The sequence below is a fragment of the Procambarus clarkii genome, chromosome 17, assembly GCF_040958095.1.
Source record: "Procambarus clarkii isolate CNS0578487 chromosome 17, FALCON_Pclarkii_2.0, whole genome shotgun sequence".
Lineage (NCBI taxonomy): Eukaryota > Metazoa > Arthropoda > Malacostraca > Decapoda > Cambaridae > Procambarus > Procambarus clarkii.
In genome coordinates, this window is record NC_091166.1 from 48,312,321 (window position 1) to 48,339,804 (window position 27,484).

Consider the following 27,484-nt stretch of genomic DNA (forward strand, 5'->3'; position numbering starts at 1 on the left):
ACGGTCGTTGTGAGCGCGACACCATCTCACAAGACTTGTTCTAAGCAGGTCTCACATCTTCTGGGCTCGGAGTGAAGGCAACAGAAAATGAGAAGAGGGCGTATGACCCCACCTCTTCCCAGGTCAACGAGATCAAGAAAATGTTTGTGTATTTGCTTGTATTTGGCTTTGTCTATACACTCGCAGGAAGGTGTTAGTGGAGGAGGGGAAGGGGTGTAGAAGCACACAAAGGCACACGCATGCGTTCGTGATCGAGTGTGCAAAGAGACACACGTGCACAGGCACACAGTGGTGACAGGTGAGGATTGCAAGAATCTCCAAGATGATAAACAAGCTGAAGATTTGGCCACATAAATGGAACACGAGCAAGGTGCTGGAAACGGGAAGAGGAGCCAGGACCCGAAAGGCCAGTACACGGTGAAGGGGGATAACTACCTCCATATAACGCCTCGAGACCATCCTTGGAGTGTACACCACCCCAACACTCACTCCGGAGGGTGATCACACACACACACACACACACACACACACACACACACACAATCCACTTAAGCACCACTATTGAACTACCGTCCACTTCCATGGTCTTCCCTACATATACTTCTCCCCCATTTTCTTTACCTTCTACGCCCAAACACTTGGGCTGGACAGTAGACCCACGGTCTCGCTTCATGCAGGTCGGCGTTCAATCCCTGACCGTCCAATTGGTTAAGCACCATTCTTTTCACCCCCCTCCCCTCCACGTCCTATCCCTAATCCTTATCCCTTCCAAGTGCTATATAGTCGTAATGGCTTGGCGCTTTCTCACAAGTTACAGCCCCGCTCCTGGAGAGGTCACGACCTCTCCGTAGGGTGCAGTCGCACCTCCACATATCTCCAGTATCAGCTAATGATACTGGTAATGGCTCCAAAGGGCCACCACTTACGGGCTATTCATGTCCGTGCTACCTTTAGGGTGGCTTAATCTTCATCAATCAACCCGCTCCTGTGCCAGGCAAGTCCACTACGAGCTCACCATAGTCCGTGCTACTTGGAACGTTTTGTTCCCAGTAGCTGAATCTTAAACAACATCAGACGCTTTCTCATAGTTCCCTCCCTTCTACCCATAACCCCACCCAGTACCCCATCCGTAGGGGTACTGGGTGGGGTTAGGCCAAGGAGAACAGGCTCCTTGGCCTGTTCTCAAGGCAGGCCGGGAGCCGCCTTGAGAACAGAACAACAATGAAGAGCCTGAACATCTGATACAGTAATGTTGATGGAATGTCACACAAGGTGCACAAATTCGAAGAAATGATTGCGGTCACATTCCAGATTAAAATAGTAACAGCCGCAGCTCAAACAACGAGACAAGTTCTAGAAGACGCAGTTGAAGACTACAGCAGCCCAGAGGAACCACGACCAGAGACTCCAGTTCAAGAGTGAGCCTAAAGATGGCACTACAAGGCCAGTCACTTGACCCTATCATGCAGGGTGCTAGCAAGACTTCCTGTGATCAGAACTAAGATGTCGGGAGCCATTGCAATAGGTGACCGGAGACTGAAAGGCTGGGCCCGGGAGCCAAGACTCGCCATAAAACTACATATCCAAGAGGCCAAATGGCGGTGGACACCAGTCGAGCTATCGTCCAGTCATCGGTCATATTCATGTGTATTCGTCAAATTCGGTGGAGCAATATGTAGGATATGATATGTATGTCGCCCTGGTGACATATACTTAGTGTCCTTGTGGTAATTGCTTGCTATTTACTCAGTGCTATCAGCTCACCCCTTCATCCTAGTGAGTGGTGGAACACAACATACCCCCCCCCCCCACTCTTCACCCTAATGAGTGGTGGGGGGCACAACCCCCCCCCCCCCTCCCCCACTATTCACCCTAGTGGGCCCGAGGCGGGTGTCGTCGTACAGCGGGCAGCCGCAGCACACGACGGGAGGCATCACCCGTCTGGCAGTGCCGCACCGATACAATGACCCCGATCGTTCAGTCTTTACCAAGTTATCGTTTCTGCCGCCGCTTACTTCATTGGTGCTTCTCCGTCGTCTCCGGCGGTCATGTCTCGGCGGGGAATTATCACAGAGGAGACAACGGGAGGAAATGTGTGCCGAGTGGATGTTGAACAGGTGGAATATGTTGGTAACACTGCTGTGTTGTAGAGCACCGGAGGAGGGGGGGGGGGAGGGGTGGGGGGAGGGGTGGAGGGAGGGGTGTGGTTAGAGGTAACGTCACGACGTGTGTGTGTTTGGTAATGTGTGGTTGTCAGTCATGCGTCCTGTTAAGTACATATGTCTGCACAAGGCACATGAGAGCCTCCTCTGTGTACTCGCCTAATTGTGCTTGCGGGGGTTGAGCTTTGGCTCTTTGGTCCGGTGTGTGTGTGTGTGTGTGTGTGTGTGTACTCACCTAGTTGTGCTTGCGGGGGTTGAGCTTTGGCTCTTTAGTCCCGCCTCTCAACCGTCAATCAACTGGTGTACAGGTTCCTGAGTCTACTGGGCTCTATCATATCTACATTCAAAACTGTGTATGGAGTCAGCCTCCACCACATCACTGCCCAATACATTCCACTTGTTAACTACTCTTGACACTGAAAAAGTTCTTTCTAACGTCCCTGTGGCTCATTTGAGTACTCAGTTTCCACCTGTGTCCCCTTGCTCGCGTAACACCAGTGTTGAATAGTTTATCCTTGTCTATCCTATCAATTCCCCTGAGGATTTTGTAGGTAGTGATCATGTCTCCAATTACTCTGTCTTCCAGTGTCGTAAGGTGCATTTCCCGCAGCCTTTCCTCGTAACTCATGCCTCTTAGTTCTAGGACTAGTCTAGTGGCATACCTCTCAACTTTCCCTTAGGTCACTTGCCTTGCTTGTGATCCCATCTATGTTCGAGTACATCGCCCTGAAACTGACTCTTCTGTCCTTTCTCAGATCCTATTGCTTCCCCTGAAGCAGGGAAACAGGGAGGGACCGGGATGGGGGGGGGGGCTATGAAGGGGGACCTGGGGTGTGCGGGGGATGGGAGGATCTGGTACAGGGAGGGTGGTGTAGGAAGGAGGAGAGAGAGAGAGAGAGAGAGAGAGAGAGAGAGAGAGAGAGAGAGAGAGAGAGAGAGAGAGAGAGAGAGAGAGAGAGACTCTCTCCCAGACCTCGGGTCGGTATTGGACTTGGCGGGGAAGGAGCCCGGCCGAGGGAACATCGTGACTGATACAAGAACATCCTCATCGTGAACCTTCTCCCACCGTCAATCTTCCCACATATTGTGCGGAGGAACCTCATGGTAATCACGGAAAACAAGGAGGAAAACAGCGCCTGAGAGCCACTGTGTATTGGGTAGCGAGCCAGGGGGGGGGGTGAGAGGCGGGGTCAGGGGTCAGAGACTCTGCCTGGATAGTGGGGCACGTCGGAGCCGGGACGACCGTCCCAGCCGTCCCACGGACGGCGCGTCCCACAGGGGCTTCACCAGCCGGGCTTAATATATTCATTATAATCTGTTATTTACTGTCATTTTAATCCTGTCTTCATATTCACGGTTAATGAAAAACGGTATTTAATGTTTACCTAAAGTATCGTTATTCACTTCTTGATTAGTCTACGGTATCCTGAGAGACAGAGAGAGAGAGAGAGAGAGAGAGAGGATGCTGTGACCCGCTACACTATTACAGAAGCCATGCAAGAGGCGTCTCAAAGGAGAAAGTTGATGAATAGCTGTCAAGACACAAATGACACAGCTGTCGTTAGCATGATGAACACGAAGTTTGCAGGTGTGGCAGGTGATGTGGGAGTTGTGGAGACATCGTCCCTAGATGTCTGGTATGTGGTGAAGTCACTCCTTAGACGTGAGCGTGAGGTAGGCTCTCATTCTCAGTGACACGTACACACACACGTACACGTACACGTACACACACACACGTCTAAGTCAAACACTACAGAATAGAGAGTCTGTACTAGTCGACAGATCTGAAGTACAGGGTCCAGGAGCTGGAGTTACATCCAAGAAATACATCTCGGTAAACACAAGCGCACGCATACAACAAGAACACTATAGTGGAGGCGGGACCAAAGAGCCAAAGCTCAACCCCTCGCAAGCACCAATAGGCGAGTACTATCCATAACATGCATTTATTGTGCCATCTTCGTGTTCGAGACCATCAGCTCGCAGCGAAAGGTGGTCAGTAGAGGTCATTAGGAGGTCATTAAGAGGTCAGAGGTGTAGCCCGCGTCTCGGTATATATACACTATTTTTAAAACAGTCTCCAAGAGTGTTGTATACGTGCTGGTCGGTCGGTAAATGAACAAATCCACAAGGGCCGTGACGAGGATTCGAACCTGCGTCCGGGAGCATCCCAAATCCTCGTCACGGCCCTTGTGGATTTGTTCATTTGATACATCATGTTAGTGTGATTTCTGTGTGTGATTAAGTCGGTCAGTAATGTTGTGGTGACCTTAATATCCTCGTAAGGTTGACGTCTCACAATAACAGGAAAAGATCAGTAATTCTGGCGTGATGCTCCCGGGCGCCGCCGGCCTTGACGGCGGCCGGTCAGCTCCTGTCAACACCGGGCAGGGAGGTGGAGGTCAACACGCTGGAGGAGGAGGAGGTGGGGAGAGGTCAACAAGCACAAGACAAGGAGATGCTTGCCTAACAGTGGCCGCTGGGGTAATGAGCTCTAGCTCTGCACGCCCCGCCGGCTGGCCTCGCTCTGCCTGTTATGTGGGCTCTAAGACCACAGGCATGGGTTTAGGCGCGCTCGCCCCCCCTCCCAGGGCTCGGCCTACCTGGCCCACATGGTGTGCAGGGAGGGGGGTACGGCTTCAACAAACAGCCGGGTGTTGTGCTAGGGGGAAAGAGGCAAGAGGGGAAGCGGCGAGGGGGGGGGGAGTGAGATGTGCGAGGGGGGGATGAGAGGGGAGAGAGGGTAGTGAACACTGTGTGACAACAAGCACCAGCACCACATCGTGTCGCTGGCCCTGGCCTCAGCCTCACTATGGCCGCCAACTTTAAGCTTCTCAGGGATCTGGTCTCTCAGTTACACCAAGAATTTCAACAAAATCTCGTAGCTGTGAGGCAAAGTGAAATTGACACCAGTAATTCCATCTATCATCATACTATCATGCAAGAGGAGCCACACATCTATGGTTCATCCAATAAAATCAGGACTTCTAGATGTTACTACTGCTCGGCTTAGACTCGGTTACAAGTATCTCTGGGAATTCTCATTATCTGCTGATGTAGACCTGACCAAATATAAACTGTCAACAAAATTATTCGCACACCTTCCGTCACTGTGGGATGGAATGCGAAAAGATACGTGAATTCAGAGACAATTCTATAACCAATGTTCCAGTAATGTGTAAATATTTCATTCAAAATGATCTGCTACCAGAAATTTTAGCCAAATATCCCCAGTTTGCTAACTGTAGGTAGTAACTAAGTGATTGTAACCTATCCACCGCTGCCCACTGAATGGGGGGGCGGTGTGCAGGACAAACATATCAATTGTGACACTAGCTCTCCACATATGTCAGTTGCTTAATTTAGAAACTGTACTTGTGGTCGATCTCGAACCCATTGATGATGTGACGACTTATACTGAATTTTGTAACTAGCTCATCAAGACTAACTTGCTTAGCTAAATGAATTGTGGGGTTCAGTCCCTGAGCCCATTATGTGCCTCTGTAACCCTTTCCACTACCGCCCACAAGATGGGTATGGGGTGCATAATAAATAAACTAAAAAAAAACACTTTCAGTTACTTTAAGTATCACGAAATTATTAATAAGTATTAAAACTATACAAATTAATATACATTGGGACGACCCGGGTAGAGGTTCTCAAGGTGATCAAATAAACTGTTGTTATTGGTGAGGGCACAGATGTGTGGGAGCCGGTGGTGGTGTTTGACGGAGACCACTCAGAGTATTTCCTGTGGAGGGCGCGGCGGGTGGACGCCCCCTCCTGCAGCGTGCACGCCGGCCCAGCCAGCTCGTGCGGCGTGCACGCCGGCCCAGCCAGCTCGTGCGGCGTGCACGCCGGCCCAGCCAGCTCGTGCGGCGTGCACGCCGGCCCAGCCAGCTCGTGCGGCGTGCACGCCGGCCCAGCCAGCTCGTGCGGCGTGCACGCCGGCCCAGCCAGCTCGTGCGGCGTGCACGCCGGCCCAGCCAGCTCGTGCGGCGTGCACGCCGGCCCAGCCAGCTCGTGCGGCGTGCACGCCGGCCCAGCCAGCTCGTGCGGCGTGCACGCCGGCCCAGCCAGCTCCTGCAGCGTGCACTAACACCATGCCCGTCACTCTGTGAATTAATGCATCACGTGCAGACAGAGACACATGACGTCCGGTGGAAGGTGTACTCGGCAGATATCGTTAACCTACACCACTTGGCCCTCAGGAGGTCAACTTACCCGTCACTCGATACTTCCCGCTCATCGGCGGGTATATGTAACGTACACCAGGTCAAATGTTGCTCCACGATTGGTTAAATGATGGCATAGTGACACACTGCCTGCCACTCGTTAGAACGCTCTGTCGCAACCATGGCCCCGCCTGGTCGGCAGTAGGTCGTAACTGGGCAATTACGAGGCACAGCCACACGCACGACCCTCTGATGGTAGTCAGTGGGTTATCAGAGACTCGGGGTAACGAGTGTTCATCTTGAGTGCGGTTATCCCCGGGGGAGAGGTGGGAGCAGTTACATTACAAAGCCTCGCCCGAGTTGTCTAACTGTTGCACCATCGTGTCTGGTAATGGCACTAAAACTGCTGTCATTTTCCTCCCGAGAGAGCGCGATCTTCCCGAGTGTATAGCGTGGCGTTTGTTCTTCCCTTGGTCTTGTTCGTCTACGTCTTGTGTTTTATCTACGCGTTTTAGACGTTTGTTCTTTGTCATTTTAATGAGCATCTTCCTGTGTATTTTTATGGTTTTTCCTATTCCTTAAGACCGTCTACTTACTCGTTTTCTGTCCTTCCTTCTCAACCCCCCAGCCGCCACCCACAGCACGACCCCAGCCGCCACCCACAGCACGACCCCAGCCTCCACCCACAGCACGACCCCAGCCTCCACCCACAGCACGACCCCAGCCACCACCCACTGCACGACCCCAGCCTCCACCCACAGCACGACCCCAGCCTCCACCCACAGCACGACCCCAGCCTCCACCCACAGCACGACCCCAGCCTCCACCCACAGCACGACCCCAGCCTCCACCCACAGCACGACCCCAGCCTCCACCCACAGCACGACCCCAGCCACCACCCACTGCACGACCCCAGCCTCCACCCACAGCACGACCCCAACCTCCACCCACAGGGTACTCTCTCCCCAAACCACCACGCTCGGCCATGGCCAAAACACCTTCCAGAAGCGCGCATCCTCACTTGAAAATGTGAGGATGGTGGCCCTGTGGATAACAGGGCCACCTGTGGGAGTGGACACGAGGAGCGAGGGAGGTGCAGCAGGGGGCACCTTAATTCCTCCATCAGGGGGCTCTGGGGGGCACCTTAATTCTTCCAAGAGGGGCCCTGGGGGACACCTTCCTCCATTAGGTCACTGTTTCCCTCCGGCTTCTGCCATGACTACATACCTTTGGGTTCGGCGCGCGCCTGTGAGAGAGAGAGTGAGAGACAGAGAGAGACAGAGAAAGACAGAGAGAGAGAGAGAGAGTGAGAGAGAGAGAGAGAGAGAGAGAGAGAGAGAGAGAGAGAGAGAGAGAGAGACAGACAGACAGAGATAGAGAGACAGAGAGACAGACAAAGAGACAGAGACCGAGAGAGGGAGAGAGCGCGCGCGCTTGTATGTTGGTCCTGCGCGCCTCTTTGTGCAGCAGGCAGTCAATGTATGCATACACGTCTGTCTGTATCCTTTCAACTCTCCTTTCGACCTCTCCCCCCACCTCTCACCCTTCCATCTCTTCCCTTCTCACCCTTCCATCTCTTCCCTTCTCTCTCCTTTCTCACCCACACTCTCTCCGCCTGTCTCACGCACATGCCGCCGTACCACTGCGTCATAACACAAGGCGAGGTACTGCTGGTCTAGCCATTTCGCGAAGTAACGATGGCCGGGCCAGGTCGATGACGCGTCGCGCGGGAAACAATCACAGTGTAGAAACAACCTAAACCTGAATTGTTGGGCTCTTTTGTTTGCGTTCTCGTCGTCAGCGGCGGCCGGAAGTTGTTTGTCATTCACTTCGTGAGGTTCGGTTGAGGCGAGCGGAGGTACACGCCTGTGTAGCCAGCTGCATGGTACGGTGAACTTGCTGCACACGGTACCTTCCATCAGGTGTAGTACCTGCATCTAGGATACGGTTCCCATGGCGTGTTGGGGGTACTACAGACACGGTACCTCTACACTGAACCATCACCCTAGACACGGTACTCTCACCCCCACACACTCCTGGTACAGTTGTACTGATATATTTGTCACGGTACTGTATGGTGCTGAAGATGTCGTCTGATATGTGATCCTAGACATGTATTGGGCAAATTATACCACTAAGGCAACATTATCATTGCTCATCATGACCAGACCACACACTAGAAAGTGAAGGGACGACGACGTTTCGGTCCGTCCTGGACCATTCTCAAGTCCAGGACGGACCGAAACGTCGTCGTTATTGTGACTCATCGCCTGCATTGCTCAGCATTTTATCATTTTGGAAACTTGTATGAAAAAAACATTTTGGAAACTATTATTTTGAAGAATTAAGTGTCAATATCTTCATACTGAGGTTTTAGGAAGACTTTTTACCTCACTGAAGGTCTGGGTTCCTCCAGTACTCTGGCTGGTAAGTCTTGATTGAAGGCTTATAAGGCAAGTCTCGTAAGCCTTCTTGGTTGAAGTCTTACGTCTTGATCGAAGACTTATAAGGTAAGTCTTGGATAAAACACACAGTAACAAACGCCACAAAAACACTGAAGTGAGACTTAACTTGAGGAATTTTGAGTGATAAAACACAGACACATCGCCTCCCGGCCAGTGTTTGTGGGGTGAGAGATCACAACAAATGGTGACTTTAACCCCCCTCATCTTCCTATTATTTAATTTAGGTGATCCACGGAACACTGTCATCGTGTGAGAGCCCGACACGCTGGTGTGCACGCATACGCACACACCCGCGCACACCCGCGCACACCCGCGCACACCCGCGCGCGCACACACACACGCCAATGTTTGTAGGGTTAGAGATCATAACAAATAGTGACTTTAACCCCTCATCTTGCCATTATATAATTTAGGTGATCCTAAATTCTCTAACAATGACCGGAGTCATTGCTGTAAACAACCGATGGTTCGAAAGGCGGGATCCAAGAGTCAATGCTCGATCCTGCAGACACAAATAGACGAGTGCAAATAGGTGAGTGAGTACACACACACACACACACACACACACACACACACACACACACGATCACAACCTACAAAATTCTCAGAGGTATAGACTGGGTAGATAAAGATAAACTGTTTAACACGGGTGGTACGCGAACAAGGACACAAAGGTGGGAACTTAGTACCCAAATGAGCCACAGGGACGTTAGAAAGAACTTTGTGTCAAAATAGTTCACAGATGGAATGCATTAGGCAGTGATGTGGTGGAGGCTGACTCCATATACAGTTTCAAATGTAGATATGATAAGAGCCCAGTAGGCTCAGGAATCTGTACATCAGTTGATTGACGGTTGCGAGGCGGGACCAAAGATCCAGAGCTCCCCCCCTCCCTCAAGCATAGCTAGGCGAGTACAACCTTCCTTGTCGTGTCAGTTTAACAAACCCCGAGGCTCAAAACTTCCTTCAATTGCAAGGGACTTTGGAATCTTGAATTTAAACTTTGTTCATTATTTTATTATCTTGTAGTTTGTATCAACCGTCAATATTTAATGGTTCTTGTTAACTGTGTTTGATGTTGAGCAGCTTAGTATTTCCCGATGTGTGAAGGAGGGAGGCAACTATCAAGGGGAAAGCGCCAAGCCATTACTACTATATAGCACTTGGAAGATCAGGAAAAGGATTAGGGATGAGACGGGGAGAAAGAATGGTGCCCAAACACTTGTGGACGGTCGGGGAGTGAACGCAGACCTGCACGAAGCGAGACCGTCATGTTCAAGTGTGTGAGCTGGTGTGGTTTAGTGTGAAGTGCAGCGTTCCCGGGGCGACCAACATGCACTCCTCGAACTCTTCACACACCAAACGTGCTCCTTCCTATAATGCTCGAGTCATCTTCCAGGACACATTCGAGGGCGAACTTTCTCTCTGATGTTTCTGTCGCTGCTCGCTCATCGCTAACGCTGTTTTCGTTTGGGCATTTATATATTGTCAGTTTAAATTGGTGTCTTATCGAGAAGGGTTTGACTGGATGGCGAATTGTCGGCCTTGACCACTCAGTGTAGCCCGTTTGTCGAGTGCTTGAGTTATCTTGAGATGATTTCGGGGCTTTAGTGTCCCCGCGGCCCGGTCCTCGACCAGGTCTCCAACCCCAGGAAGCAGCCCGTGACAGCTGACTAACACCCAGGTACCTATTTTACTGCTAGGTAATAGGGGCATAGGGTGAAAGAAACTCTGCCCATTGTTTCTCGCCGGCGCCTGGGATCGAACCCAGGACCACAGCATCACAAGTCCAGCGTGCTGTCCGCTCGGCCGACCGACCGTGCTGTTATGGAGAGAAGCTCTACACTGGGAAGCTCTACACCAGCTTTATCTGGAGACTTGTGCTTCATCTTGTGATGATCTGTCTCTACAGTCACACAGACTGGAGGCCTAAGGTCACACGGGTTGGTGAACTGCTCGTATTGTCGCTGCTGCTCTCGTGAGCACAGGTGTGGCCCTGCCCCTCGTGAGCACAGGTGTGGCGCTGCCCCTCGTGAGCACAGGTGTGGCGCTGCCCCTCGTGAGCACAGGTGTGGCCCTGCCCCTCGTGAGCACAGGTGTGGCCCTGCCCCTCGTGAGCACAGGTGTGGCCCTGCCCTCGCCTTACCTTCCTGAACCAGTTTCAGCTCCTTGCGGCTCCTTAATGCTCCGTGGTGGTAACACTCTGAAGCCGATGGTCTGGAACGCTCTCCTTAAGACGTGAAGTCACCAAACCAAGTCTACACGTGTTCCTCGTACCCATTCTGATTGTTTGTGGATTATGTCTTAAGGATCACAGGTATTGACGTCCTGATTGGTACATGCATATTATATATAAATAAACAGCGTTTCGATACCCGGGTCGACCAGTCCAACAGAACACTAAACGCGGTGTTCGCTTGTGTCGACAGAACTCACTTTATGCAGTTGCATGTAATACAATTACCTATTTCATCAAAATACATAGAATAAATGTACATCATTCCATGCAGAAGGTTGTTGTATACACACACACACACACACACACACACTGGGCTGTTGCATGAACAACATTGCAGTCTACACGAGGTTAATGCAGGTGTTTAGTGCTCAGCACCCAGCTTTATTAAGCGTCCTCGCCTGCACAGTGCTCAGCACCCAGCTTTAGTAAGCGTCCTCGCCTGCACAGTGCTCAGCACCCAGCTTTAGTAAGCGTCCTCGCCTGCACAGTGCTCAGCACCCAGCTTTATTAAGCGTCCTCGCCTGCACAGTGCTCAGCACCCAGCTTTAGTAAGCGTCCTCGCCTGCACAGTGCTCAGCACCCAGCTTTAGTAAGCGTCCTCGCCTGCACAGTGCTCAGCACCCAGCTTTAGTAAGCGTCCTCGCCTGCACAGTGCTCAGCACCCAGAAACAGTGGTGTTGTGTTGCGTGTATCAAAAGTCCTGGATATTGTGTATTAATATTTCATTGCTGGTATTTCTCGACAACATGAAAGACGCTAAACTTAATATTTTTTCGCCCACCTGTACCGAGGAATGACCCGGGAAGCGAGCCAAATGAAAGCTTATTACTTGCCTATTTACAGTGTGCGTAGAATGAAATGGAGTGAATGTAGAATGAATGAAATGGGGGTGTACGGAGCATGCATAGCGTAATAAATTATTGCGTGTGTTGCATAGACAGTAAAGCCGGGGTCAAGCCGTGTGTCTAACCACTAGTAGCGACAGTTTAGTGAGGCAAACTACCCTATAAACTAGCAGAAAGGTACCCCCTCTCCCGTAGTTTACACTCCCGCTAGTACATGTTAGTAAACAACTTCAATAAGTGTAGATGTAAAGCGGAGGTGAACACTTACCGCAGAGGAAGGGCAGGAGGAGGAGAAGGTTCATGGTGGCGGGGTAGAGTGTGGTCGACACTAGACTGTGCTCACTACCGGTGCTGTCGTTGAAGTCTCCGCCGCTCCCACCACCACCACTCTGCCGTTACCTTAGAAAGTCGGGCACTTCCTCCCTCCCTCTCTTTCGGGGCCACCCGGCTCGATTTAGACCTTAATTAATAGTAACGATTTTTCAGCGAATGTATATTGAGCAACTTAAAAGCTGTCTCCGCCTGGATTTTACAGCTGGTTGGTTAGCGTTCGTGAAAGGAAAACACCCGGCTCAAGAAGCAGCCGCTCACTAAGTTCAAGTTCAAGTCCGCGGTCCAGGAGAGACGTCTGCTCGTGTCTGCAGCCGGGGACGGTGTACCGGGCTTCTGCTGCTGGGTTACCGACCGCTGCCAGGGGCCCACAGAGCAGCTGTGTGCTAGTGAAGGTGGTGGTGGTGGTTGGGCCGTGTTGCAGTACAGAGTGCGGTTCTTGACGCCTCCCACCTCCATTTATACCGCCAAGCTCTTTCTCTCTCGCTCTCTCTTCCTGTGTGCTTCTCTCTCTCTCTCTCTCCCCCCCCATCATCTGTGTTTCGTTGGCATCTCGTTATTTCTCGTTATTTCTTGCTGATTGATATAATCTGTATACGTAGCTTAGACCGTTCATGCCTTCCTCTGTGTGTGTGTGTGTGTGTGAGAGATTACCTAAGTGTAGTTACAGGATGAGAGCTACGCTCGTGGTGTCCCGTCTTCCCAGTACTCTTTGTCGTACTTTCGCTTTGAAACTACTGATGGTTTTGGCCTCCACCACCTTATCACTTAACTTGTTCCAACCGTCTACTACTCTGTTTGCAAAAGAAAACTTTCTAAAAAAAATTGGCATCTGTTTTCTTAGCTTGAATCTATGTCCTCTTCTCCGTGAAGTTACTGGTTTCTGGAATTCCTCTTTGTCAAATTGGTCGATTCCTGTTAGTATTTTGTAAGTGGTGATCATATCTCCTGTTACAATCATGTTTTGGCATGTTGAACGCTTTTAGTCTCCTCGTAACTCTTGTTTCTCGGTTCCGGAAGCCTTTTTGTAGCATGCCGTTGCATCTTTTCCAGTTTACTTATGTGCTTCTTGAGATTTGGGCACCCCCATACAACTACTGTATATTCCAACTTTGTGTGTGTGTGTGTGTGTGTATGTGTGTGTGTGTGTGTGTGTGTGTGTTCGCGCGCCTGTCTCTCTCTCTCTTCTTGCTCCTTCTTCTTCCCTTTCCTCATTTGGGTCTTTTTCGTTTTCCTTCAATATCTTCCCATTCTAGCTGCCCATCTCTTTTTAAGACATTTTCGTGTAAATAATGTAGCTTGGGTGTTAGGTCGACCCTGTTAATCTCCGAGCGTGACGGAGGGCGGTGTCCAGTGACGCCCAGAGTCCTGTACACAGTGAGGGGTGACGGAGGGCGGTGTTCAGTGACGCCCAGTCCTGTACACAGTGAGGGGTGACGGAGGGCGGTGTTCAGTGACGCCCAGAGTCCTGTACACAGTGAGGGGTGACGGAGGGCGGTGTTCAGTGCCGGCCAGAGTCCTGTACACAGTGAGGGGTGACGGAGGGCGGTGTTCAGTGACCCCCAAGAGTCCTGTACACAGTGAGGGGTGACGGAGGGCGGTGTTCAGTGACCCCCAAGAGTCCTGTACACAGTGAGGGGTGACGGAGGGCGGTGTTCAGTGACGCCCAGAGTCCTGTACACAGGGGTGACGGAGGGCGGTGTTCAGTGACCCCCAAGAGTCCTGTACACAGTGAGGGGTGACAGAGGGCGGTGTTCAGTGACCCCCAAGAGTCCTGTACACAGTGAGGGGTGACGGAGGGCGGTGTTCAGTGACGCCCAGAGTCCTGTACACAGTGAGGGGTGACGGAGGGCGGTGTTCAGTGCCGGCCAGAGTCCTGTATACAGTGAGCGTGACGACTGGCAAGCGTGGTAAACCTTTTTCATTCACAAACAGGGGGTTTGGCGGGTGCATGGAATCACTTTTGGGTCTTTGGAGGACAGGCTGACACACGACTCAACTGTTGATGTTCAAACATTTCTGGAACAGTGCTGCGTTGATGACCTCTATTCGAATTGCAACTCTGTAGACAGCCCGTCCTCCAAACAAAGACCCAAAAGTGATTCCATGCACCCGCCAAACCCCAGCTGTTTATGAATGAAAAACGGTTTACACACGACTCATAACTGATTTCATTCGAACACTTCCGGAACAAGTGCTTCACTGTCGAATTTTGTTCGAACAACAACACTGTAAATGCTTCACCCACGTACTACAAATACAAATAATCTCCAACAGAACCTAAATACCTAACCTATGCCTATATATACACAATATGCTAATATATTATAATATTAATTTATATTTGAGAAAATTCCCGTTTTGAAAGAACAGCATGTTAAAATGTATTAATGCGTCTGTGGGGTCGACCACTGGATGTAATGGACTTGAGTCGAGGACGGGTTGCTTCGGGAACGGCGGCAGCTTTAACGAGCCTGGCCTTTAACGAGCTTTTAACGAGATGGGGTGAAATACCAATAATGCCCAACAGCCTACCCTATGTTAGGCCTTAACCATTGAACACATTCTAGTATATAATAGAATTACTTTATATTTGAGAAAATACAAATTTTGAATACGCAGTACGTTAACAATTTACGAGAGCGTCTTTGAGGTCGACCGTCCATTTAACGAGCCTAGCCTGAGGACAGGTTGCATAAACGGTGCGTGGGGGGGCGGGGCGAGGGGGGCTGGTTTAACGAGCATTTGGGTTTGTTAACGAGGGCAGGCCGCACAACACTGACGGAGGGGGGGGGGTCACTGTGACGGCTGGACGGAGCGCAGGTTGCACTGCTGATTCACTATACCAAGCCCAGACTGAATGTGTCGTTATAGTGAGTGTAGAGGGTAATCCCAGACGTTATAGTGAGTGTAGAGAGTAATCCCAGACGTTATAGTGAGTGTAGAGGGTAATCCCAGACGTTATAGTGAGTGTAGAGGGTAATCCCAGACGTTATAGTGAGTGTAGAGGGTAATCCCAGACGTTATAGTGAATGTAGAGGGTAATCCCAGACGTTATAGTGAGTGTAGAGGGTAATCCCAGACGTTATAGTGAGTGTAGAGAGTAATCCCAGACGTTATAGTGAGTGTAGAGGGTAATCCCAGACGTTATAGTGAGTGTAGAGGGTAATCCCAGACGTTATAGTGAATGTAGAGGGTAATCCCAGACGTAATAGTGAGTGTAGAGGGTAATCCCAGACGTTATAGTGAGTGTAGAGGGTAATCCCAGACGTTATAGTGAATGTAGAGGGTAATCCCAGACGTAATAGTGAGTGTAGAGGGTAATCCCAGACGTTATAGTGAATGTAGAGGGTAATCCCAGACGTTATAGTGAGTGTAGAGAGTAATCCCAGACGTTATAGTGAGTGTAGAGGGTAATCCCAGACGTTATAGTGAGTGTAGAGGGTAATCCCAGACGGTATAGTGAGTGTAGAGGGTAATCCCAGACGTTATAGTGAATGTAGAGGATAATCCCAGACGTTATAGTGAGTGTAGAGGGTAATCCCAGACGTTATAGTGAGTGTAGAGGGTAATCCCAGACGTTATAGTGAATGTAGAGGATAATCCCAGACGTAATAGTGAGTGTAGAGGGTAATCCCAGACGTTATAGTGAGTGTAGAGGGTAATCCCAGATGTTATAGTGAGTGTAGAGGGTAATCCCAGACGTTATAGTGAGTGTAGAGGGTAATCCCAGACGTTATAGTGAGTATAGAGGGTAATCCCAGACGTTATAGTAAGTGTAGAGGGTAATCCCAGACGTTATAGTGAATATAGAGGGTAATCCCAGACGTTATAGTGAGTGTGGACTGTAATCCTAGACGTTATAGTGAGTGTAGAGGGTAATCCCAGACGTTATAGTGAATATAGAGGGTAATCCCAGACGTTATAGTGAGTGTAGAGGGTAATCCCAGACGTTATAGTGAGTGTAGAGGGTAATCCCAGACGTTATAGTGAGTGTGGACTGTAATCCCAGACGTTATAGTGAGTGTAGAGGGTAATCCCAGACGTTATAGTGAGTGTAGAGGGTAATCCCAGACGTTATAGTGAGTGTAGAGGGTAATCTCAGACGTTATAGTGAGTGTAGAGGGTAATCCCAGACGTTATAGTGAGTGTAGAGGGTAATCCCAGACGTTATAGTGAGTGTAGAGGGTAATCCCAGACGTTATAGTGAGTGTAGAGGGTAATCCCAGACGTTATAGTGAGTGTAGAGGGTAATCCCAGACGTTATAGCGAGTGTAGAGGGTAATCCCAGACGTTATAGTAAATATAGAGGGTAATCCCAGACGTCTGACACCGGCACCACAGACTGGTGTCAAGGACTCGTTCAACCTCTTGGAAATATTCTTGCCCTCAGGACACGTATGTAAAAAAAATATTATATATTAGTAAACTATTTGTGACTAATGAATTAGTCTTCAGGAAAACTAGTTCTCTGGCATCTCACACGGGAACATGTGAGGACGCCCACACACACCCAGCAAGAAGAGACTTGTCCTCCACAACACAATATAACTATCTACGGGCTCACCATAGCCCGTGTTACTTGGAACTTTTTGTTCCAGGTAGCGAATCTTTAACAACAACAACAACAACAAGAGACTTGTCCTCCACAACACAAGAGACTTGTCCAATCCTTAACTGAGCGCCCCTGTTCACCCAACAATCAACGAGTACCTGGTTGTTAAACGATTTGGCGGATCGTATTCCGGGGAAAATTAAGATAAAGAACCTATCGGAAACGCTATGTGTGATTGTGGCTTTACAAGAAGATAAGAACTCATGAACATATGAATATACTGGGGCAGGCGTGTGCGTGTGTGTGTGTGTGTGTGTGTGTGTGTGTGTGTGTGTGTGTGTGTGTGTGTGTGTGTGTGTGTGTGTGTACTGGGGCAGGCGCGCGCGTGTGTGTGGCAGTTTAGCTGTACCCCCGGTCATTAGCGACAGCAAAACACTTATTTTTCTTGGGTCCAACCTCCTTAATTTTGTAAACCTACCATTCTCTTTCTTATTATTAGTATTATTGTTGTCCATAAATGAGGCCTCCCATTATACAATGTATAGTATTTATACACGGTACATAATATGGGTCATTCATGAAGTGCTTGGTTGGCAGTAGTGGCGCCGGCTAGTAGTGTGGCGCCAAGATGAGCCTGACGACCTCCTCCTGAAATGAGCACTTATAGTAACTATTTGGTGAAAGTACCCACATGATGTGACAGACCGCCAGTAAGCCACTTATTTGTACTGCGGTATTATTGTCCTGAAAAATACAGCTAAAAACCAAACGTAAATATTTCTAGTATAGCACATATACGAACTATATTAGGCCTAGGATTGCTGGGAGGGGTTAGGTTAAGTCTTATATATATGTTGCTGTTAACATTTTCTGGTTTGTGATTCAGTACTGTAGTAGTAGGCATCCATCAGCTTCAATACTGTAAGTCATATTGGTACTTTCCAACACTTACTTTAAATACTTTAATTTTAGGAGGACGGGGTGACAAAAAAAATATATAAACTAGGTCAACTTTCTTTTTTGAAAGCAAGTGAAAGAGGATGCGAGAGAGAGAGAGAGAGAGAGAGAGAGAGAGAGAGAGAGAGAGAGAGAGAGAGAGAGAGAGAGAGAGAGAGAGAGAGAGAGAGAGAGAGAGAGAGAAAAGATGTATTGGTGTTCCACGGGCGAGTACACACTGAGTACAGCATGGTAATGTTGGCTTCACTCTCGTCTCTCTCAGCTTATATTGCCCACGTTTTTCACTCCCCGTCCACCCACTTGAGGTTTTTACTCTGCCTCGCCAAGCCTCGACTGACGACAGGGTGTGTGTGTGTGTGTGTGTGTGTGTGTGTACTCACCTAGTTGTGTCTGCAGGATCGAGCATTGACTCTTGGATCCCGCCTTTCGAGCATCGGTTGTTTACAGCAATGACTCCTGTCCCATTTCCCTATCATACCTGGTTTTAAAATTATGAATAGTATTTGCTTCCACAACCTGTTCCTGAAGTGCATTCCATTTCCCCACTACTCTCACGCTAAAAGAAAACTTCCTAACATCTCTGTGACTCATCTGAGTTTCAAGCTTCCATCCATGTCCTCTCGTTCTGTTACTATTCCGTGTGAACATTTCGTCTATGTCCACTCTGTCAATTCCTCTGAGTATCTTATACGTTCCTATCATGTCCCCCCTCTCCCTTCTTCTTTCTAGTGTCGTAAGGCACAATTCCCTCAGGCGCTCTTCATACCCCATCCCTCGTAGCTCTGGGACGAGTCTCGTTGCAAACCTCTGAACCTTTTCCAGTTTCATTATATGCTTCTTCAGATGGGGACTCCATGATGAGGCGGCATACTCTGTGTGTGTGTGTGTGTGTGTGTGTGTGTGTGTGTGTGTGTGTGTGTGTGTGTGTGTGTGTGTGTGTGTGTGTGTGTGTGTGTGTGTGTGTTCTGTGTTTGGACTCTTAACTGTTTAGTGCGTGTGAGTGTGTGTGTGTGTGTGTGTGGTGTTTCCTGTATGAGTAGCGTTTTGTGTGTGTACTCTAGGACCGGAGTGGTTCATGGTTTTTGTCAAGTTTTTATTTGAATAACTTTCTGGATTTCAATTCCACCGTTTCCTCTTTCTGCGTCAGTCGTGTCTGCGTTATTGAGTCGTGTCTGCATAGAGGGTTCTCTACCATTATGATATAGTGGTGACAGTGTGGCCCTCGTCACATCTGTCAGGTGGGGGGTTCTAGGCGGGGTTGTGCACTCAACAGTGTGTTTCACAAAGATTGTTATCGTCCCGAAAGGCTAATTTAACTCTCTACTCTTTTTATATATATTTTTGATTCCCTTATATTCTGATGTCTGTGTGCTCTAGTGCTTCCGTCTGTGTCTCGAAGCACTGCCTGTCACTGTTCTTCTTGGTCCCCTTATTCCTTAGTGGTGGCATGAATATTTCCTCATCTTTGTACTTGCGTAGTCCATCATGTTGTGTTGAGTTCTCTTTCCCATGTTTCTCTCTTACTTTCTGCTATGTCCCTCTACATAATGCTAGCCATACTCTCCTTTTCTCCTCTTTATAACTGTTTTATCGCCTCTACACATCAAAAAGATTTAACAACGTGGCTGCTTCATGGCCTCTATTGGCATTCCGTGACCAACGTTGTGTCAATGTCAATTGCATTATATTTAAAGACTAGGTTTAGCAAGAACTGATATATGTTGATCTGGGAAGTTTTTTTCTACTACTTCTACAAGCTTTGCTCTCCATGTGTCGTCTCTCTCTCTCGCTCGGTGTTGTTGATCACAAACATAACCACTTTCTCTCTCTCCTTCCACCGAAATGTTTCCCACGACACAGTCACTATAGTCACTTCTCGCCTCCATAAACAATACGTACAAAAAAATCCGGTTTTTCTGGCCATCAGCAATGCCACATCTCATTCCCATTTGATTCTTTTGTCTTCACGCTATCCGATATTCCCTGGGGAATACTGCATTGTTGATCATTACCAGTAACTTGTGTTTATGTATCAGTGTGTGTGTGTGTGTGTGTGTGTGTGTGTGTGTGTATGTGTGTGTGTGTGTGTGTGTGTGTGTGTGTGTGTGTGTGTGTGTGTGTGTATGTGTGGGTGTGTGTGTGTGGGTGTGTGTGTGTGGGTGTGTGTGTGTGGGTGTGTGTGTGTGTGTGTGTGTGTGTGTGTGTGTGTGTGTGTGTGTGTGTGTGTGTGTGTGTGTGTGTGTGTGTGTGTGTGTGTGTGGGTGTGTGTGGGTGTGTGTGTGTGGGTATGTGTGTGTGTGTGTGTGTGTGGGTGTGTGTGTGTGTGAGGGGGGAACGCACTAGTAGCCCCAGGGAGGGGGGGGGGGAGATGGGAAGGGGGAACGAGGAGGGGGTTGTGGGAGAGGGGGCTTGCAGGAGAGGCAAACGGGTGGAAAACGTCCTCATCCAGAGCGCGCGTAGTGATGCTTCCCGTATAGACAGGACGAGCGGTGTACCTGTTACTACTTACGTTACTGTCTACGGGGGAGTTACAGACAGAGCCTCGCTCCTGTGCCAGGTGAGTCCACCACGGGCTCGCCATAGCCCGTGCTACTTGTAACTTTGGTTCCGAGTAGCTGAATCTGAAATAACAACAAGGGAAGAGTGAGGCCAACTCTTTATGGTCCGCCTACTGCCTCCTGCTGCGTTATAGCTTAACTATTCTGACGTTCAAATTCTTTGTCGAATCTGGCCTTAAAGTTGTGGATGGAGGTGGTTTCCACAACTTCTTCTTTCACATGCGTTCTATGTGTTCACTACCCATACAGGTACGGGTGCTGTGTGACAGGGGTTTGAGCTTCAGCTCTTGGGTTCTGGCACCCCACATTTCAATAAGTGGTGTACGGGTTCATGAGACTTTTCGGGTGTCTTGAAGACTGAACTTGGAATTGTGTGGAGGTGGTTTCCTTGGCCTCTCTTCTTAGTGCGTATTAGATTCATTTCAGTAATCACACTGTTTATTCCTTTCAAAATGTTGCACGTGTTGATCATGTCTTCACTCTTACTGAAGCGACCATACAAGTCATAAATACTCACACTCCGCCCAAGTAAAACAAACAAGCAACACTTAGTGGGCCAGCCAGAGGCTTAGGGCCCGCGCAGGAATATCCCTGAAAAAAAGTCTTCACTGTTGCTGCTTTCTCTTCCAGTGAGTGACATGAGATTTTCTCGTAACTCATACCTTGCATATCTGGTGCCAGTCTGGTGACATGCCTCTCAACCTTCTCTAGCCTCATTTTGTGTATAACGAGAGAGGGACTCCATATTGGTGCTACGTACTCCAGAATTTGTCTGGCATATGTGATCTACAATATACAAAACGACTTCATATACAGACATATTACCTTGGCCGACCTTACATATGCCGCTGATGATATCCGCTTGATGTGGGCCTCACGAGACATGCTCAGTGCGATGCCAGCTCCCAGATCTGGTCTATCCTATTCCAGGACGGGTTTTTCTGTTTTTCTGTTCCTTTGTACTTCTTCCTCTTCCTCCCTCTAAGGGGGCTACCTCCTTCCTCCTGCTGGGGGTGCCTCCTCCTGCTGGGGGTGCCTCCTTCAGGGGGAAGCAACAGAGGAGAAGACGTAGCCAGTGTCAGGTTATCAGAGCGAGGACACCTGAACCCTCCTCACGCACGCTAAGCGGTCATCATGCTCTCCACTGAACAAAACACTGCCACTTTTCCCAGGTACAAACTGCAGGTTGTGGACCTGCGGTTAGTTCCTCACACCGGCGGGAAGCGTCAGCACGTTATTCTGCACGAGGGGCGGCGAGGTCCCGACGCCGCCCGCCGCTCTTTAGCTCGAGGGCGAGCTTGGTTTTGCTCTGATGAGCAGCGTCGGCACCCCCCTCCCTCAGCATCCACGAGTGGGGAGGGGCGTGGGGAAGGGTTGAGGGGGTGTGGGGGAGGGTTGAGGGGGCGTGGGGAAGGGTTGAGGAGGCGTGGGGAAGGGTTGAGGGGCGTGGGGAAGGGTTGAGGGGCGTGGGGAAGGGTTGAGGGGCGTGGGGAAGGGTTGAGGGGGCGTGGGGAAGGGTTGAGGGGGCGTGGGGAAGGGTTGAGGGGGCGTGGGGAAGGGTTGAGGGGGCGTGGGGAAGGGTTGAGGGGGCGTGGGGAAGGGTTGAGGGGGCGTGGGGAAGGGTTGAGGGGGCGTGGGGAAGGGAAAGTTACCTATCGCTGACAACGAGGGAGTGAGCTGTGTATACCCGGCCAACTAGCCTTGTTGTGCCTGTTTGAGTTATAATGTAACTATTCTGACGTTCAAACTCTTGGTCAAGTCTGGCCATAAAGTTGAGGATGGAGGTGGCTTCCACAACTTCTTTCAGTGCGTTACGCTTGTTTGACCACCCGTTCAGGCACGAGTATTTCCTTACATTACTTTGGCTTAGTTGTGTTCCAGCCTTCACCTGTGAGGAGGAAAAGTAGGGGATAGGGAAGGGGTAGAGGATGTGTAGAGGGAGCGAGGATAGGGAAGGGGTAGAGGTTATGTAGAGGGAGCGAGGATAGGGAAGGGGTGTGTGTCTGCCTCCTGGTACTCGGGTACCAGGCTCTGACTGTACTTACACCTAGTGTGCGTGCGTGTATACAAGTTATATGCGTAGAAGCGTGCATAGTTTCTGACATATTTGTATTCACTACTTGGTTAGAGTTGCAGCGCCGGGTCCCGCCTCTTTTACCACACATGTAACCCCGAGAGGCATGTCATATTTACGCTTCCCTCTGTGTATGGCGGCCATCTTCCACTGTCGCTGTCTCTACTTCAGATGCTTACATGTCTCCCCTGGCCCGTGTCCTTCTTCCGGCCCCCTTCCGACCCCAAGGGGGTCTTCCCTGTGACCCCCTTGGCCGTGTCCAACCCTTCGTGAACGTATAAGACATTGAAGTATTAGATATTGTTTGTCATGTGTGAGTGAAGGACTTGCACAAGCAGAAAGCATCGCTTTCATCGTGTATCGCCTGTTATGTTAATGCACACTTTTAATAATAAACAAGTGTACTTGTTTTAAATAAGTGGTGGTGCAAATCTAGTGTTAGATCATCTGCTCACGCCCGTAATCGGCTAATAATCTTAAATATTCATTTACTCATTACAGAGCGAGAGACGTTGTTGCGTGACTGATGCAACATTGCACACTCATGTAATCACAAGATACGCAGCTCAGCCTCCGCTTGGTGTGGTCGGGCCAGGAACCTGAAGTATTTCGTCGTGATCTGGTCAGTAATATTTAAGGCAACACCGAAGTTGTGAAGAACTAAGAGTTTAAGAGTGATCAGTAGGTGAAGGAGCACGCGGATAGCGGTGTTCAGAGTGCCAACAGCCAACAGTGTGGGCACCTTTTTCACTCTAGCATTCTCTCGATGGCGAAGCTAATTCAGGGGGCCACCTACCAAGTTCTATTATGACCGGGGCCCGCCCATAACAGGACATGGGCCGCCCATAACACGGCTGCTGCTGATATTTACATTCAAGGTTCCTGCGAAAACTTCTCAGACAAAGACACTCCCGTACAAGTGAGTGAGTGTCCTCACTTTTCCCGCCAAAAGCAGTAATATAACTTAAATACAAGAATAGTTGTTTATCCGCAACTTTCCCGCTAGAACCGCAAAGAGCAGGGAGTTCAGGAATTCATACTTACCTGCAACTTTCCACGCTAAGCATACAGATAAAGGTGTATTACTTCTCTGCGCTTACCTTCAGCTTTCGCGCCAAAACCACAAGAAGTCTGCAGGCAGGCTTGCCAACCTACAACTATCCAGCCCAAACCACTAGGCTTAGGGCGTTGTCAGAGTTCGTGTTGTTCTCGCCTTCGACTTTCCCGTTAAAACCTCTAGGACTCTAGGCCGTCGTGTCACGAGTCAAGGAGGTAGCCGCAGGTGTCGGAGCGGTGGCGGGACACCTCCAGACGCCTCCAATGTCTGGCTACATCCCAGGTGTTACTCTCTCTTGCGGCATCAGCTCTTCCTTCGTCAACACTGTTGGTACTTGTTGTGGCTTCTGCTGCTTGTATGTTGCTGCTACTGTTAACTGATGCAGCTCTTCTTGCTGCAGTGTGTTGAGGGTGACGCTGGCCGCTGCTGCAGGGGCGGCTGAAGGCGCCACTGATGACCATGCCCAGTAGCGATGAGCCGATATCCACGTGTAACGCCTCGCCTCTCACCCTTATTGCTTCACTTGTCATGGTTCCCCCTCACCTGTCACGCTTATTGCTTCATTTGTCGTGATATTGGTTCTTGTTAGGTTGTTGATATATATATATATATATATATATATATATATATATATATATATATATATATATATATATATATATATATATATATTATTAAATATGACCGAAAAAGTAAGATTAATAATTCTAACACGAATTTTCTCAATCTTTCGTACATTACGCTTCACTGTTGGAGGTAAATCAAAAATCACTTCTCCAAAATTCATTTTTATTTCTAGTCTGACGCGACACGGGCGCGTTTCGTAAAACTTATTACATTTTCAAAGACTTCACAAATACACAACTGATTAGAACTTGCGTTTCCCTGATTTTATATCTACATTTGAGTGAGGTGGGAAGGGTGATGTGGCATTAACACAAGACAGAACACTAGGGGATATTAATAGGGTATTAAAAGTATCAACACAAGACAGAACAGAAACAATGGGTATTGAATAGAAGTGTTTGTAGAAAGCCTATTGGTCCATATTTCTTGATGCTTCTATATTGGAGCGGAGTCTCGAGGTGGGTAGAATATAGTTGTGCAATAATTGGCTGTTGATTGCTGGTGTTGACTTCTTGATGTGTAGTGCCTCGCAAACGTCAAGCCGCCTGCTATCGCTGTATCTATCGATGATTTCTGTGTTGTTTACTAGGATTTCTCTGGCGATGGTTTGGTTATGGGAAGAGATTATATGTTCCTTAATGGAGCCCTGTTGTTTATGCATCGTTAAACGCCTAGAAAGAGATGTTGTTGTCTTGCCTATATACTGGGTTTTTTGGAGCTTACAGTCCCCAAGTGGGCATTTGAAGGCATAGACGACGTTAGTCTCTTTTAAAGCGTTCTGTTTTGTGTCTGGAGAGTTTCTCATGAGTAGGCTGGCCGTTGTGTTAGTTGTCTCTTCAGAGGTTAACCTCTGAAGAGACAACTAACACAACACCTATACCCCCTATTAGACTATTTTACAGGAACTTCTTTTCCACAGCTCATAAAACAGAGGAAAGGGTCCTGAAAGATATTGTTAATAGAAACGTTATCCCTACAGACAAAAATCAGAGGATGCAACTGACGATTTACTATAAAACCAGAAAAACGGCCAGCCTACTCATGAGAAACTCTCCAGACACAAAACAGAACGCTTTAAAAGAGACTAACGTCGTCTATGCCTTCAAATGCCCACTTGGGGACTGTAAGCTCCAAAAAACCCAGTATATAGGCAAGACAACAACATCTCTTTCTAGGCGTTTAACGATGCATAAACAACAGGGCTCCATTAAGGAACATATAATCTCTTCCCATAACCAAACCATCGCCAGAGAAATCCTAGTAAACAACACAGAAATCATCGATAGATACAGCGATAGCAGGCGGCTTGACGTTTGCGAGGCACTACACATCAAGAAGTCAACACCAGCAATCAACAGCCAATTATTGCACAACTATATTCTACCCACCTCAAGACTCCGCTCCAATATAGAAGCATCAAGAAATATGGACCAATAGGCTTTCTACAAACACTTCTATTCAATACCCATTGTTTCTGTTCTGTCTTGTGTTGATACTTTTAATACCCTATTAATATCCCCTAGTGTTCTGTCTTGTGTTAATGCCACATCACCCTTCCCACCTCACTCAAATGTAGATATAAAATCAGGGAAACGCAAGTTCTAATCAGTTGTGTATTTGTGAAGTCTTTGAAAATGTAATAAGTTTTACGAAACGCGCCCGTGTCGCGTCAGACTAGAAATAAAAATGAATTTTGGAGAAGTGATTTTTGATTTACCTCCAACAGTGAAGCGTAATGTACGAAAGATTGAGAAAATTCGTGTTAGAATTATTAATCTTACTTTTTCGGTCATATTTAATAATATATGTCTACAGGAAAGACTGCTACCAAAATATACTAATATATATATATATATATATATATATATATATATATATATATATATATATATATATATATATATATATATTTAAACAGAATTTAAATATATTTGCTTATTTATTTTCTAGCTATGTCTGTAACAATGGAAATTTATTTGTAATATTAGTGTGCACTCTGACGCCAACAATTGTGCTGAGCGGTACTTCCAGCGTGTGCAGTTTATGGGAAGAGTGAGGCAGACCGCCACCTCCACCATAGTGAAGTAGTCATGATCTATGACAACTGAGACACTGCTGACTCAACGGACAAGGGAATAGAGACATGAGGTTTAAGGAAACAGGGTTACCGGCCTCATGTCAGACCTGTTCCTGGCGGAATCTTCGCCTAATAGTGTCACCGGTTATTAACGTAATTCTACCCGCCGCCACCCAAGCTTTGAGACGTAAATTATGCCTTGATAATCACCGTAAAGTGTAGGTCACGGAGGGACCACAGGGACACTTAACACGTAAGGGGACCAATACTTCTCTGTTGGACATGCTGTCAAGTCCAGGACCCGACTCGCTCTCATCACCACATTCCCTCCTTATACCCAACCACTTGAACTGGACGGTAGAGCGACGGTCTTGCTTCATGCAGGTTAGCGTTCAATCCCCGATTGTCCAAGTAGTTGGGCACCATTCCTTCCCCCCTCGTCCCATCCCAAATCATTATCCTAATCCCATCCAAGTGTTATATAGTCGTAACTTGGATGGGGCCCAGCCCTGAGACGCCCAGCCCTGAGACGCCCAGCCCTCGGACGCCCAGCCCTCGGACGCCCAGCCCTGAGACACCCAGCCCTGAGACACCCAGCCCTGAGACGCCCAGCCCTCCAACGCCCAGCCCTGAGACACCCAGCCCTGAGACACCCAGCCCTGAGACGCCCAGCCCTGAGACGCCCAGCCCTGAGACGCCCAGCCCTGAGACGCCCAGCCCTGAGACAAGCGAGTGAGGTGCTCGCTGTGTTCCCAAGAACGTGTTATATAATGTTGAAGTCTTAAGACACTATTTTTGTTGGAGAGATCTCAAGTTTTCTTCTTAATGTTTTCATGATATTTTTATGAGGGTATTTTTGGTGTTTATTAAATAGTATCCTGTGCACGACGTCCTAAAGCTGAAGATGTCGAGGTAACTGAGAGTGACATGGACACACACACACACACACACGCAGGCCGAGAGAGAGAGAGAGAGAGAGAGAGAGAGAGAGAGAGAGAGAGAGAGAGAGAGAGAGCGCGCCAAAAGTTTTCTCAAGGATATGGGTTCTAGACTCATCGAAAAAACAAAAAGACCCAAAAGCTAATTTGTATATTTTCCAGTGTTCTCTGTGGTTCTCATAACCCAAGAGAACACGAGACACAGATGTGACGTGATTACACAGCCCATCCTCGATTGATTGATTGATGAAGATTAAGCCACCCAAGAGGTGGCACGGGCATGAATAGCCCGTAAACAGCCCATCCTCCTGTTTTGGTAGTTCTTATAGTAACGATGAGGATCATAGTAGTTATACCGACGCAAACGAAAGTAGAACGAAGAAATCTGAAATATTGAGTTGGGTAAACTGGAAAACTAGGAAAAC

General features: G+C 48.7%; 1 protein-coding gene across 3 annotated transcripts in view; it reads right to left on the bottom strand.

Moving 5' to 3' along the window:
• The window catches only part of LOC123752815 (serine protease inhibitor dipetalogastin), a 180,280-nt gene that overhangs the window by 107,812 nt on the left and 44,984 nt on the right, over window positions 1–27,484 (bottom strand). The window contains exon 1 of one of the 3 annotated variants that reach the window (XM_069325980.1): window positions 12,155–14,098. The exons of the other annotated variants lie outside the window; for them this stretch is intronic. Coding sequence (XP_069182081.1) covers window positions 12,155–12,188 — 34 coding nt within the window. The 5' untranslated portion in view covers window positions 12,189–14,098. Of the gene's footprint in view, window positions 1–12,154; window positions 14,099–27,484 lie in introns of those variants that run through there. 3 annotated transcript variants of the gene reach the window in all.